Source organism: Portunus trituberculatus, chromosome 39 (genome assembly GCF_017591435.1).
Source record: "Portunus trituberculatus isolate SZX2019 chromosome 39, ASM1759143v1, whole genome shotgun sequence".
Lineage (NCBI taxonomy): Eukaryota > Metazoa > Arthropoda > Malacostraca > Decapoda > Portunidae > Portunus > Portunus trituberculatus.
Genome location: NC_059293.1, coordinates 77,637 through 93,584, shown reverse-complemented (window position 1 = coordinate 93,584; position 15,948 = coordinate 77,637). Strand labels below are relative to the sequence as shown.

At 46.1% G+C, this 15,948-nt stretch overlaps 1 protein-coding gene across 1 annotated transcript in view; it reads left to right on the top strand.

The window, feature by feature from the left end:
* Positions 1-15,948, top strand: part of LOC123515554 (caskin-1-like) — a 113,001-nt gene that overhangs the window by 21,543 nt on the left and 75,510 nt on the right. Inside the window, 2 exon segments of the mRNA XM_045274289.1 lie at positions 10,669-11,250; positions 11,253-11,519. Of these exon segments, the coding sequence (XP_045130224.1) occupies positions 10,941-11,250; positions 11,253-11,519 (577 nt within the window). The 5' untranslated portion in view covers positions 10,669-10,940.

Genomic DNA, 15,948 nt, shown 5'->3' with positions numbered 1-15,948 from the left:
CATCATCAACTTCTACGCTTTCCCTCTTCTTTATAAACAGAGCCAGTATTTTTAGCTCCTTTGTGTATTGTACTCGTTCTGATAAGCTCACCTTCCCACGATCATTTTACCTAGGTCCTTTCCATTGCTCTCTCTCTCTCTCTCTCTCTCTCTCTCTCTCTCTCTCTCTCTCTCTCTCTCTCTCTCTCTCTCTCTCTCTCTCTCTCTCTCTCTCTCTCTCTCTCTCTCTCTCTCTCTCTCTCTCTCTCTCTCTCTCTCTCTCTCTCTCTCTCAGTAGTCTTATGTACAGCCTCCTTCCATTCATGTATTTTTTTTCTCCTCCCATCCAGTTGATCTTTTCTTGGTGGCCTTTTATCCCTTGGGTTCTGAACTAAGCTAGACACGGCCGCCTTTGATTCAGCCTCGTCCTGTTTCTCTCTCTCACCCTCAGTATGTTCTCTCTGTCTCTCACTCAGGACTCGGTTTGGTTGGTCTTAATGTTGGTTTGTGTTTTAAGACTTTGATGATCACGTACCTTAAGTGAGTTTAATTGATTTTACATGTTTTTTATTCGTTTTTGCTCAGTTTCTCTATCAATTTCACTCTTGAAGATTCATGAATAGTTGTCCTTAATGGTAAATTCTCCCCAAATCTAAATTAATTAAGGTAACATATCAAAGAATTAACTTATTCCATGTTTTTTTTTTTTTATACAAGAGTGATAACTGGCTGGGCAACAAAATATGGAAAAAAATAAATAGATAAATATATCATGGAGTAACAATTGATTCTTTTTTCTGTGGGAGAATAAGAGAACTGTAGAGATGGAGTGATCGTATGTATGGATAGAACTTAGAAAAAACTATCACAAAATTCTTAATCTAACCTTTTACGTAGACGGAGTTATTGAGTTTGGAGGAAAAGCTTATGGGTGGAATGTCTGTGAGAGGAAGGAAAGAAAAATTGCCAGTGAGAAACTTACTAAACAGTGTAACCCATTCAGTAGCATGACGCGTTTCCATATTCATTCTGCTTACTATTTGGTGATTTTACACAGCTTCAGAAACTCATGTGGGGGAGAAAAAAAATAGTGGAGACTGTGGCCATTAATCTTCTGACCTCCATAGACCCTTCGGTAAAATGGCCTAATCGTACACAAAATTCAAGGTAAAAATGTGTCCTAATATACTGAATTGGTTAAAAATCCTTCAAACTGTTCTAATCTTACATCACGGAAGTCAGACACCAATTCTTCCCCCTGTCGCCTGAGCCCCGTGTGTCCTTGCTTGCCTCGCGCAGTCCGGCACTGGCATACCAAATTGCCAGGAAGGAAATTAATAAGCGTGCGGTTAACGAATCCTTCAGACCACGTTACTCTTTATCTCGGAGCTAATAGACGAGTCACTGTTATTTCTTACCCTTGCCTCGCTCAGCCCAGCCCTGGAGCAACACACACACACACACACACACACACACACACACACACATTTAACACACCACCGCCTCACATACTCATCCATCACCGCACCACCGCCTCACACTCTCATCCATCACTACCACAATCTCTCTCTCTCTCTCTCTCTCTCTCTCTCTCTCTCTCTCTCTCTCTCTCTCTCTCTCTCTCTCTCTCTCTCTCTCTCTCTCTCTCTCTCTCTCTCTCTCTCTCTCTCTCTCTCTCTCTCTCTCTCTTGTTTATGTATACTATAAGTAGTGAAATTATGTTTAGTTTTAGAGGTCGTCGCGGGGTCGTGTGATAATGTGTGATGGTGGTGGTGGTGGTAGTGGTGGTGGTGGTGGTGGTGATCTGCTTGTTTGTGGTGTAGTATGATATGTTTAGTGGAGTATGTGGTGTAGTGAATTGTGTGGTGATGTGGAGTGGTGATGCTAATGTTGCGTGGTGTGGCATTGTGGTGGTGATAAATGTGAGTGTTATTATTAGAGGTAGTGATATCCAGAGTGGTGATGGTGTGGAATGTTGATGATGATGGTGATGACATAAGTGATAGTGGTGTTAATGGTAGAGAATGCTTATAGTGGTGGTGGTGGTGGTGATATTGTACTATTAGTGGTGGTGTTGATAGTGGTAATCGTAGCAGTGGTGTTGATTATATTAGCAATAGTGGTGGTGGTGGTGTTGAGAAATTGTGTAAAGATATAATTATACAACCGTTGTGAGAGAGATGAGAGTTTTTGTCCCAGTGTGTGTGTGTGTGTGTGTGTGTGTGTGTGTGTGTGTGTGTGTTACTGTTAGTTCTAACAAAACGGAGCGGACGAGAACAAAAAATAGCTTAACATTTCTATCATAATAATAATAATAATAATAATAATAATAATGATAATAATAATTCCATATCCTATTCTTAGTTGATTTTCTTAGTTGATTTTTTTGTGTCACATTAAACAGAATCAGTTAGTCGCTTACCAATACTCAAACTTAAGCAAAGACAAGCCAAGGCATTTAAGTTATTGGTGAAAGACATTTGCATTAATTTCAGTAAAGATGACAAGAAAAGAGAAGAACTATTTGTATTTCAGGAAGGACAAGGTCAGGACAGGACAAGTCAGGAGGGAAAGTTCAGTACATATATTGATACATATCACCTTGTATTAATATATATCTGCCTATTTGCATACCTAAACTGTGCCTGTAGCAATCTATGGCCCGTATTCAGAAACGCTTTGCTCTCTCACCACGACTATTTTCAAGAGCCTCAGAGATTACTAGCGGGGTTTTCAAGAGTGTTTCTCCAGTTGATGATGTAGAAACCTTGTCACTCTGCCTCTAAAACCATAAAAACACTTAAAAAGAAAACCGTGTAAGTTTAAATAAAGCTTTTTGAAATAGTGGAGGTGAAGCATAGGAAAGTTTCAGAAAATACAAGCTGTGTGTTTTATTTTTTTTCTGTATCTATGCACATGTTTATCCTTGTGTCTATCTGTATGTTAGTTCGTGCGTAGTCTCTTTGTTGTCTGAGTGTATCTGTCTTTATTTGTTCGTGTGTCTCTTACTTGTCTTGTGTATCTATCTGCCTGTACTTATCCGTATATGTTTTAGTTGAAGGATCTTTTGTTGGTGTAAGTAGACAGGTTCCAAGGCGATCTGAATGCTGCGCTATTAAAATTCTTTGCTTATTTATTTATCTACTGACTTATTTATTATCTTTAGCTGTCGGTCAGTTTTTTTTTTTTTTTTTTTTTTTTTTTGTGTGTGTGTGTGTGTGTGTGTAAGCGAACTGACTAGTTATTTGGTCTAGATTTATTTGCATGTTAAGGTTTTATTGTGTGTGTGTGTGTGTGTGTGTGTGTGTGTGTGTGTGTGTGTGTGTGTGTGTGTGTGGATTATTTTTATCTAGCATAGTCTTAAAATTCGTGTGTGTGTGTGTGTGTTGTCTTGTCTCCATATCAATTTTTACCTTGCATAGTCTTAAAACTGTGTGTGTGTGTGTGTGTGTGTGTGTGTGTGTGTGTTTCACACACACACATCTCTGACATATCTCTGACGAGATAGCCAGACTTTACCCTACGGAACGAGCTCAGAGCTCATTATTTCCGATCTTCGGATAGGCCTGAGACCAGGCACACACCACACACCGGGACAACAAGGTCACAACTTCTCGATTTACATCCCGTACCTACTCACTGCTAGGTGAACTGGGGCTACACGTGAAAGGAGACACACCCAAATATCTCCACCCGGCCGGGGAATCGAACCCCGGTCCTCTGGCTTGTGAAGCCAGCGCTCTAACCACTGAGCTACCGGGCGTGTGTGTGTGTGTGTGTGTGTGTGTGTGTCGGCTATTTTTATCTAGCATAGACTTAAAATTCGTGTGTGTGTGTGTGTGTGTGTGTGTGTGTGTGTGTGTGTGTGTGTGTGTGTGTGTGTGTGTTTGTCTGACTCTCCCCTCCACGTACACACGCCCGCATACGTGCACACCGGCTGTGAATGGTGTACGCACACGAAGGATATGCTGAAAGCTTCTCAACAGCTTGGTAAACTTTGGAGAGAATGAATAATGTAAACTTAGCGAAGCCTTCTTGGGAGGAACAAGCGGCTATGTGTGGAAGGGAAAAAAAGGTGGTGGTGGTGGTGGTGGTGTTGACTCAGTGCTTACTTACCTTCCTTGTTAACGAATGGATAGAGTGCGATGGCGAGTGATTGGGTAAGCAAATATACGCGCCGTGAATATGTTTAACCCCTTCAATACTGGGACACATTTTTACCTTGAGAGTTGTGTACAATTAGACCATTTTACTGACATTAGGAAAGGTCTGTGGAGGTCAGAAGATCAATGGCCACGGTCTCCACTATTTTAATCCCCACATGAGTTTCTGAGGCTGTATATAGAATCACCAAATAGTAGGCAAAATTAATATAGAGACGCGTCATGGTACTGATGGGATTAAGCAGCGCCGATGGAGGAATAACACCACACAGATCTGGGACTGCGATTAATGACCAGGCAGTGAAGTGGATCTCTCTCTCTTGCCTTCCTCTCACGATCAGAAATCATCAACACTATCTGCTTCTGTTTTCTTCGTTTTTCTAAGAGTTGTTGATTTATAAGTGACTCAGTGAATAGATAACACCGTGATTGCGATTAATGAGATGACAAAGTGAGCCTCTCTCTCTTGCTCTCGCTCTAGTTCTCTCTCTCTCTCTCTCTCTCTCTCTCTCTCTCTCTCTCTCTCTCTCTCTCTCTCTCTCTCTCTCTCTCTCTCTCTCTCTCTCTCTCTCTCTCTCTCTCTCTCTCTCTCTCTCTCTCTCTCTCTCTTCCTGCTTTGCTGTCCTGTCTCTACCACTGGTAGTTAGTAGATAGTCTCCACAAACAGCCTAGTAAGGACCCTAAGGCTCTGTTGCTGTTTGTCTTCCTTTGTATTCCTTTGTATACTACTACTACTACTCTCTCTCTCTCTCTCTCTCTCTCTCTCTCTCTCTCTCTCTCTCTCTCTCTCTCTCTCTCTCTCTCTCTCTCTCTCTCTCTCTCTCTCTCTCTCTCTCTCTCTCTCTCTCTCTCTGTTTCCTTCCACTCACGTTAAGAAATAATGATAACTTCAAATTAATGAATACTCTTTTGGGCAATTCTATTAAGGGACTGGCTGGCATCCTCAGTGGGCCTTTTCTTTTCTCTTTTTTTTCTCCGCCGTTTTTGCCGCCGTTGGTCAGAATCTCTTACGTAATAATGAGTGAAGGTCATTTATATTAGACTAGACTCTCCACGGAATCACTTTGGTATTATGACTTTCTAGTTATTTACACACTATTTTTAGCAGTAATTCAGTTATTGTAAGTACTGGGTGTGATTCTACAAGTGATACGAATACCTAATGATTGTATGAACCTTTCGTCCCCATTCAAAATACATACACGTGTCTTTAGCATCATATTACTTAGCTTTGGAGGAACTATAAGCTATGAACTGAGTCGCAATACAACAATAGGTACTGAACATTTTGTCATATATTTCTAAAAAGCTTTGTTCTTCCACTATGACGTTTCAAAATACAGTTCAGGTGTTCAGCCAAATTTTCGCGTTGTAATGTTGCAGAATTCTTGTTGAACTATAACTAACTTCACCACTGTCAAACGTTCTACTCTCTCATAAGGACTATATTTCAAAATCCAGGCAGGTGTTTAGCCAAATTCTCACAAGTGTGTCTTAATGGCCAGTGTTGTTAAAGGATCGTTGTATCACTAAAACACACTTGAAAACTCTTATTATTTTACGCAGAACCTGTACAATTTTGAGATAAGACGCTGAAATTAATGATATCGCTTATGGAACTTAAGTGCATTGAGTGAGTGGTGGTGTGGTGTGATGGAGGTGAAGGTGGAGGTGGTAGAGACAGGGTAAGGGCTGGCGGGGCAGAAAAAAGGGTAAAGGGGAGGGCAGCAAGGGAAGTAAGCACAGACACGGGAGCTGCGTCAACAAACAGGACGATAAGAGGAGCCTTTCACCCAGCCCTCGACACCACCACCACCACCACCATCACCGCCATTACTCCGACACTCCACTTCCTCCCTTTCCGTCTCTCCTCCTCCACCTAGTGTAGCTATACCAAACACACACACACACACACACACACACACACACACACACACACACACACACACACACACACACACACACACACACACACACTGCTGGTCTGTCCCACATCATCTTTCATTTGGTTTTAGCTCTCTCTCTCTCTCTCTCTCTCTCTCTCTCTCTCTCTCTCTCTCTCTCTCTCTCTCTCTCTCTCTCTCTCTCTCTCTCTCTCTCTCTCTCTCTCTCTCTCTCTCTCTCTCTCTCTCTACTACTACTACTACTACTACAACTACTACTCTTATTCCCTCCCTTTTCGCCCGCCTCCCAGCCCCGCCCCTGTCCTCCCAGCCCCGCCAGGAAAGGGGACGCCGCCTCCTGAACGTGACTCCCTCCCTGGCTGCTTCCTTCTAATGTGTCCTGTCCTGGCGTCTCCCTCCTTCCCTTGCTACACTAATGGCACTTGTTCGCCTCACCACTTGTTTTCTTCTCCCTCGTAATGAGTATTCCTTGTTTTGTTGTATTTTGTTTTACCTTGGATTTATTTTATTTTTTTTCTTATTTATGTCTGTTTATCTTTTTTTTTCGTTTTATTTATTTATTTTTTTATGTAGATTTTTTTGTTTTGTTTATTGTTTTGCTTTGTATTTTTGTGTTGGTGCAAGTGATAGTGATAGAGATAGTGGAAAACGACGATGATAGTGATGTTGGTGATAATAATAGTAGTAGTAGTAGTAAAGGTGGTGGTGGTGGTGGTGGTGGTGGTGGTGGTGGTGGTAATACACTTCATTCAGCCAATTTGCGCATATGAAAATAAATAACTCGTCTCGGATCAAAGAACACAAATATATTTATCTAAATCAAAATCTAATAGTAAACACACACACACACACACACACACACACACACACACACACACACACACACACACACACACACACACACACAAGAGCAAGTTGAACTCAAATCCTTATAATAAACGTAGTAAAAGATCATATTATGTACCCAGGAAAGTTGATCAGAAGAGAATAAAGGCAAAGAGAAGAGGAAGAAGAAGAGGAAAGTTAGGAGCGTAGATTATACCCAAAATTCACAACAGAGAATAAAAGAGAGAGTAAAATTGAGGTTGTAGAGACTGTAGTAACAAACAAAGGAAAAGGAAGACGAGGAGAAGTATTGGAGGAAAGCATGGCAAGAGTTCACACAGGGAAAGGAGAAATAAAAAGACGACGAGGAAGAATATTAACGTTGTATATAGTAGTAAACGACACCAGTTATAGAAAAAGAAGAGGAAGATTAAAAATAGATAATACCAAGAATTACTAAGGGAAGGAATACACTGTTAGGAAGGAATAGGCAGGCAGGCAGGCAGGCAGGCAAGCAGGTAAGCAAGCAGACAGGTAGGCAGGCAGTCTCTGGTGTGCCCCGCGGCCGCTTCAGACAGTTCGCCCTCTTAGTGTGTGTGTCCCTCGAAGCTTTATTTAATCACTACCTCGCTCGCTGCTAAGAGAAATGACTCCAGTGCGGTTAGAGACTACAGGGAGGGTGTCCTGAGGCACCACACACACACACACACACACACACACACACACACACACACACACACACACACACACACACACACACACACACACACACACACACAGGTTAGGCTCATCTCTTGTCTCTCCCCCGCGCAGTAAATTATCTATGCCTTGACTAAAAGAGGAGCTGTTATTTTCCTCGAGTGGTCATGAGTCCAGTGTGAGGTGCTTTGTCATTCCCTTAAGAGCAGCGGTGGTGGTGGTGGTGGTGGTGGTAGGAGACGGAGAGAGGGAGAGGGTAGTAATAGTGGTGGTAGTGGTAGTGATGGGAGACGGAGAGAGGGGTAGTAATGGTGGTGATGGTAGTGGTGGTGGGTGTGTGGTGTAGCTACAAATGGTGTGATGTTTTGTGGTTAGTGCTGAATAATTGTAAAGGTTGCTGTTACTACTACTACTACTACTACTACTACTACTACTACTACTACTACTACTACTACTACTACTACTACTACCACCTCCTCCCCTCCTCTCATCCTACACGGCGTTGCTTCATATACAAAATCAAAGTCTTTATGTATGTATGTCCTAATGGAGAGTTTGGTTCTGGCTAAGGAGAATCTGAAGCGTTGGGATAAAGGGAACAGGTCTGGTGTGGAGGCGCAGGAGGAAGGAGTGAGTGAAGGGTGGTTAGGTAAGGTTAGTTAAGGTCAGGTGAGGTGTGGTGAAGCAAGGAAAGGTTAGGTAAGGTACGGTACGCTAAGGTAAGGTATTATTCTATGTTGGATAAGGTCAAGGTAGGTTTAGTCCGATTAACCCCTTCAGTACTGGGACACATTTTTACCTGGCGATTTGTTAACGATTAGACTATTTTATTGGCATTAGGAGGGGTCTATGGAGGTCAGAAAATTAATGGCTACTGTCTTCACTATTTTAATCCCCCACATGAGTTTCTGAAGTTGTGTAAAGTCACCAAATAGTAAAGAAAATGAATATGGACACGCGTCATGGTACTGAAGAGGGTAAGTTAGGTAATGTAAGATTAGGTTATACATGGATTTTACGCATATGAGGCTAGATTAAGACGACATTAGGTAGTGTAAGGTTTCTTAGATAAGGTTAAGTGATATTCAGTTAAGTTACTAAGTCAGTATCCGTAATATAACCCAATTTTATCCTCGCTAACTGAGCCAAAGAACACCTAACTTATTACCTGACTTTACTTTCCCTAGCCTTACCTCAACTTACCTTATCACCACAACGAGACGCGCAGCAAAGCCAGTCGCTAATCATGGACACAGAGATGAGGGAGTGCGTGGTATTCACAGTGAGGGAAGGAGGCAGAAGGTCTGGTCTGGCTGTCACTCACACACTCACTCAGAATTGCTTTATCTCTCCCTGTATAGTCGCTGTTTCCTTGACAAATACCAATGTACTTTTATCTGTGTATGGTTCCACTTGGATGCTTCTCTTATCTTTCGTTATTTACCTCCTGTAGTGAGTGTTGTTTTATATCGTTGCACTGGGATGGTCGTTCCTTCTCGTCCTTTTTTTAATGCTTCAGAGACCGCCACGTGTAAGTCTGATGGCTTCCTACAGCTGGCCTTGGTTTCTTCTTCTCTCGTATTGTTATGCAGTGTTTTTTGCGTGTTTTGTTACATAGTTGTTTCTGTATGTAATTGGAGTACACTTTTTTTTCACTTATATATCTGCGTGTGTTTATGGTGCGTCGGTTCTTTCGTCTGCAGTGTTTTCACCTTTCGTTACGTAGTTCTTTCGCGCGTGCGTACGTGTGTGTGTGTGTGTGTGTGTGTGTGTGTGTGTGTGTGTGTGTGTGTGTGTGTGTGTGTGCCATCATCATGCTATCTCCCCGCGGGCGGCCAGTGGTGAGGCGCGGCACCTGAGCCCCGCCACAGCAGACCCCCGGCAGCCAGTGGGTCTGTCAGTGGGCTGAGTGGAGCCTCTTGTTGGCTGCAGATAAATCTTTTATTAGTGAGACTTAATGGAAGGAACCAGTGTTCACTTTACTGCCGGCTGCTTTAATTGTTTGGCAGCGGCTCCTGCTTTTCCTACTTCTCTTTCCTGCTTCACCTGCTCGCACTACTCCAGCCTGTAGTGAAGCGTCTCCAGTTACTTTTTTTTTGCCTAGAGAACATAAGTGAACTTTATGAAGATATGTGAGAGGCGTTTGTCTTGTATTTATCTTGCTCTAATGAACGTGTTTGCTGAGTTTGAGGACAGCCTTTCTGGTTGATTAATTAGCCGAGGGATCATAATTAAATCTTAATATCCGCCGGTGTGTGGAGGTGAAAGGCGGCGAGATGAGCGTGGGCCAGCCAAGGCTGTCGAATTACAACCCTGAACCGTCACTTGCGAAATTATGTGGGTGGTCTGCTCGCGGCGAGGGACCTGAAAGACCTGATCGGGCTGGTATTCGCATATACAAAACCATTGTTACTTTTTACACGACACTTATCTTAATTAAGGATCCGGTCCAGGGAACATCTGTCTGCGGTGTGACATCGGAGCAGCCGAGTAGAATTGTCAGGAGCACATCGATAAGCTCGCTGTGAAAGGTGAGCCTCACGTGGCACCAAATGTTGCCAAGCTGCTGCTGCTGCTGCTGCTGCTCCCGGTGCGCTCCGCTGAAAGGAGAGAAAGCATTCCATACGTAGTACCCGAGTGGAGAGGGAGGGAGGGAACCTGTCAGTGGATATGCATGCTACTAAGAGAGAGAGAGAGAGAGAGAGAGAGAGAGAGAGAGAGTGGACAGTCGGATAAACAGACATACAATAGACAATAAGATAGACCTCGTAACTTCGTCAGCATGTATGTAAGACATGTGACGCACTGAGACACGTGTGCCATCTTGAGGGACGGCGTTGATCACAAAAGACTCAGCACATAATGTAACTTAACCAGAAAGTTCGTCTTGAGGTATTAGTGTGCGTCACCCTACCGTGCGTCTCACCACTGCCGGGACAAAGATTACAAGGAAGGGAGAGGCGGTGACGCTGTGACTCAGTGATGGACGCAGTGTGCGGGGACCGCCATCCTCCCCTCGCGTGTTTTCCTCTGCCATGACCTTTGGCCAGGTTTCCTCCACGTGGTGTAGGTGTTTTACTGATAAATTTCCTTTTCAGGCTCATCGAGCAGTGCATGTGTGTCTATAATTAGTGATTGACCGAGAGCACGGCGTGGCGGCGGACGTTCCAAGGATCAGTAGCATGAGTGTGAAGTGTGTCAGTTGATGGTGTGTGGTGACTGTAGGACGCACCATCACCACTGAAGCTATCAATGTATGGGTAGCAGTAATCCAGAGGTAGCTGTGGCCCCTCGCCAGGGTTAAGGCCCCGCCACCCTGCCTCAACCCGCCCCCCACGCCGCCCTCCACGCCCACCGCCCCGCCTTCACGATGGTGACGCGGGCGGGCAAGCAGAGGGAGTTGTCCTCCACATACCAAAGTTTCGCCGACACAGGACCCACGTACTCCTACCTTGACCTCAGCCGCGCCCGCAGCGATGAGTCCCTCTTGTGGACCGCGGCGGAGGAGGCTGCGGTGCTGTTGGAGCAACTGCGGGCGTCCCTCGCATCCCCCCTAATGCGGCCCGCCGAGGAGGAGGAGGAGTTCCTGGAGGAGGAAGAGTTAGAGCAGTCCTTCAACACCCTGGGCAGATCCTCCCTGGGCAGGGCGTCCCTGGACCGCTCCTCCATTGGGAGGTCGTCCTGTACAGCACAGGCCGCTCGCTGTCCTTCACCGACCTGCACTCCGCTGCCACATCGGCCGAGGACCTGCGGCTCATCTGCTTCCACCCGTCACGCCTCCCATGCAGCGCCCACTGCGCCTCCTCACACTCCTCCTCCTCCGCTTCCTCCACCGCCTCGTCACGCAGCGCCGCCTCCACCGGCAGCAGCGGCGCTAATCTGGTGGTTGGTGGCGGCGTGCGGCGTCCCACCATGCGCACGTTCGGCAGCTGGCGCAACCTCCTCAAATGTAAGTTGTCCTCGCTTAGCTTGGCAGAGTCAGGGCAGGGCGTGTGGCTCCTTGGTCAGTGTCTCTCGCTGGCGCCACTCATCCTCCCCAGCCTTCTCCTTCTTCCTCCTTACTCCTCCCCATCCTTGCCCACAGCGACACACCCATTGTTCGCTGCGAGTACAGTACACTGCTGACACACGACACCAACACTGTTCCTGCTGCTGGGCACACACACACACACACACACACACACACACACACACACACACACACACACACACACACACACACACACACACACACACACGTCTTTGATGATTTTGCGAGTGTCTAATTTAACTAATTTCTGTTCCCCCTTCCCTTATTTTATATGTTTATGACTTCCTCCTTACCTTCTTTCCCGCCCCCTCCCCCTCACTCTCTTCCCTCTCTGTTCTCTTCCTCTCCTTATTTCTTTCCCCTGCTCTTTCCTCTCTTTCCATCTCTTCTATTGTTTCCTCTTTACTGTCATTACTTCCTTCCATCTCTTCCTTTCTCTATCATTGATTTCTTTCTTTTCTGCTCTTCTCTCATTCCTCTTACCTCTTCATTTCTTTCTTCTCTTTTTTTCCTCCCTTGTGTCACCTCACCGTCTTTCTCTACATCATTTTTGTCTCCTCTTTTTCCTTCTACCCTCTCCTCTCCTCTCGTCTCCTCTTCTCTCCCTCTTTCCTCCTGTTATGATTATTTGCCATCCCTTCTCTCCTCACATCTCATCTCATTTTTTTTCTCTTCTCCTATATTGTAATCTCATTAATTATTACCCTATCTTTTCTTTCCTTCTCTCCCCTTACTTCCTTGTTTCCACCAGCTTCCACTACAGGGTCTGACATTTACGTGACGTCCCCCAAGGAGGCATTGCAACCCGCACACCTCCTATACAGTCCAGCCGGCATCACCTGCACTCGCTGCGCCCCTGAAGTCATCTGGGGAATAGCGTCTTCAGTACCAGGACACGTTTTCATATTCATTCTGCTTACTATTTGGTGATTTTATACAGCTTCAGAAATTTATGTGGGGATTGAAATAGTGAAGACTGATCATTAAACTTTTGATCTCCATAGACACTTCCTAATGTAAATAAAATCATCTAATCACACTCAAAACTCAAGGTGTAAAATGCGTCCCAGTACTGAATGAGTTAGAAATGAGGATGTTTGAGCGACCTCTGTTGGCAGTGCTAGTCATTATAGTGCTTGATTGCCGTGGGAGTTTGTGGAAGAATTGATAATGAAGGAGGAGGAGGAGGAGGAGGAGGGATATTACCGAGCCCTTGAGTCATGGCCATTAAGAGCGTCCCTGCAGCGTCCTCGGGTCACCCTGCAGGCGCTCGACGGTCTGGCAAGGCACCGGAAGGGCGAGGTTGGCGTGGCTGGGTACTCGCGTCATAATAGTGTGTAACCTTGGGAAGTTGGGACTGCCGCCGCCGTCACGTCCAGAACCCGCCAGCAAACTTTAGTCAACCCTTTGTCTATTCGTGGTGTCCCTTGAGGCTCTGAATTCACCAATACTTTACTTTCTTATCATGACTCTCAACTAACACGAAGACTTAACCCCTCCAGTACCATGACACGTTTTCATATTTATTCCGGTTACTATTTGATGATTTTATACAGCTTCACAAACTTATTTGAGAATTGAAATAGTAAAGACTCTGACGATTAATCAGACTCTTCCTAATAAAAATAAAATCGTCTAATCATACCCAAAACTCATGATAAAATTCATCCCAGTACTGAACACACACACACACACACACACACACACACACACACACACACACACACACACACACACACACACACACACACACACACACACACACTAAACACTTTCGCCCATCCCATCCTGGCCTGGCGTGAACCCGGACGCGCGGAGTGGCTGTTATGGTGCCTCTTTGCTCCCTTTTATGGCCAAGCTTTCCATGCCTGCGCGTATTGAGGCATGACGGGGAGGGTGCGCGGGAGCGGGAGACAGGGGATTGGATGGAAGGGCCACAAGAGGAGGCGGTGGTGTTCGTGGGTGAAGAGTCTCGTGGTATGTGGTGCAGGCGAGACGTCGGGCAGGGTGCAGGCTTGTGGGGTTGGCAGGAAGGGAAGTGTCCTTTGTCTGGGCTGGGGAGTGCTGTAATGGTAGCGTGGGGCTGCCCGCTCTGTCCTACCCGCGAGGTACAGCAAGTCCTCACTCTGCTCACCAAGCCTCGCTAGTCGCCGCCTCCCCCCTTCGCTTCGCCTCACCTCACGCACTCAGGCAAAGCGACCCAGCCACCTGCCTGTCAGTTAACTCAACCTTGCTACACCTTGCTCCTCGCATCAGCCACACCTGTCAGTCAGTCAACCTAACCTACGTACCTACACCTGATACTTTGCGTCAGCTACACCTGTTTGTCAGTCAATCTAAGCTGGCTACACCTTGCCCCTTCCATAAGTCAGGTCTGCCCCACACTCACACTAGCCACCCATAGTCACACCTGTTTCGTGTCACCTTAGCCAACCTACTACACCTGTCCCTGTCACGAGTCATACCTTCAGTCAGTCACAAAGCCACACCTCTTCATCAGTCATCGTCAGTCACCACTCGATATACTTCCAATACTTCCCCGCCTATCAGTCACCCTTCACTTGCTGTTCTTTCAGCCAACTTGCATGAGCCACACTTTGCAATCAGTTACTCCTACTCACCTTAAAAACCAGTCATCTTTTTTGTCAGTCAGTCAGTCAGTCATCTTGCCCGACACACAGACACACACCTGCTGGCCATCAATCACGCCGCAGCCTTCACACCTGTCACTCATGCACCGTCCACACTAGTCTATCAGTCACCCCAGCGCGGCCACTCCTCCCTGTCAATCACCCCGCACAGCCTCACCCAGCAGCGGTCACACCTGTTTACCTGATCTGTACCTGGTCCTCCTCACCATCTCGCCATCTCACCGACCCACCAACCAGTCCCCACGTGCACACCTTCTCTCTCATAACTCTTAACTCAGTCTTTCTCCCTCATTCCCCTGTCCTCGCACGTTACATATTCTGCCGTGCTTTTGTTGTCGCACATAACACAGCGCCACATACTTGCATTAGCCATTATAGTGTTATGTTAGCCTCTACTTTCTAGTCGTGTATAGTTTATCTACCTTTTGCCTTTACTTTTTTTTCCCTCCTTCATATTATATTCCTCTCCTCTCTCGCGTAACGCATTATCTGTCGCCTACATTAACCGTTATGATGTTACGTTACTGTTTACTTTCCTCACATATTTATTTTATCTACCGTCACACTCTCTACTTTCTATCTCCCTATCACATTCCTGTCACTGCTTTACTCTCGTGGAACGCGTCGTCCGTCACTTGCATTAATAGTTACTACTTTACGTCAGTCTCCGCCTTCAACCCACATATGGTATACCTACCCACCGTTTCCCTTCCCTCCGTTACACTCTTGTCATTCCTGTCCCACTGCTGTCCTTTCACATAACTCACTCGTCATCTGCATTAACCGTTATGGAAATGTCGTCAGCATGCAATAGCTTGGCCACCCACCCACCGCTTCCTTGTAATAGTTTAACTTCATGCCCCGACGCGCCGCGGAATCCAGCAGGAGACACAAAGTGAGTTGCTTGGTGCAGGAAATGTGTCCAGATGCGAGGCGATCCCGGCAGCATAATGAACCTGTTTCTGTTCTTTCTCCCTCCTTCCCTCCTTCCCGGGGTGCCGCGGACTATTGTTTTCCTCATCATTACTGCCTCATCGCCGCCGCCTCATCACCCAGGCAACAATTAGGCGGCATAGAGGCAAGGAATGCTCTCATAAGCCGGGATTTGTTATTAATATGAGTGGCGCAGGAAGGGACAAAGGCATGGTACAGCTGCTGTGGGTGCAGGTGGTGGTGGTGGTGGTGGTCGCCGTGCCACAGCAACAGGTGGCCGGACAGTGGGGGCAGGGGCGATGCTGCAGGGAGGTGGGGTGGGACAAAATTCTGCGCGTGTTTTAGATGCCCATTATATAGCCGTTGCATATTGATATTCTGGTCGCCTGGGACAGCTGGGGACCCGGTCAGCCACACTGATTCTTTATATAATGGCCAGTGTGGTATTTTAGTGGTTTGTTTGTTGGCGGAATCTGTGCATCGCGCCTTGTAAACGAACCCAGAATGTCAAATTGGTTTAAAAGTAACCAGGCGAGATACGACGGCTTGTCAGTCAGACACATGAGTGCAAGGGGATCTTTTAGCTTCAAGTCGTTTAGTGACGCTTGTATTGTGGATTCACTGCATAGCTCGCTCGTGTCAGTTGACTTGGCGCATGAACTCTTAAAAGCAGCGAACATCCTTTACCTTCACGAGCACGGGGAGGTGAGGTCAGCGCTGCATTCCTCGCGCCAGCCCTCCACCACCAGACAAGTGTTCTCAGC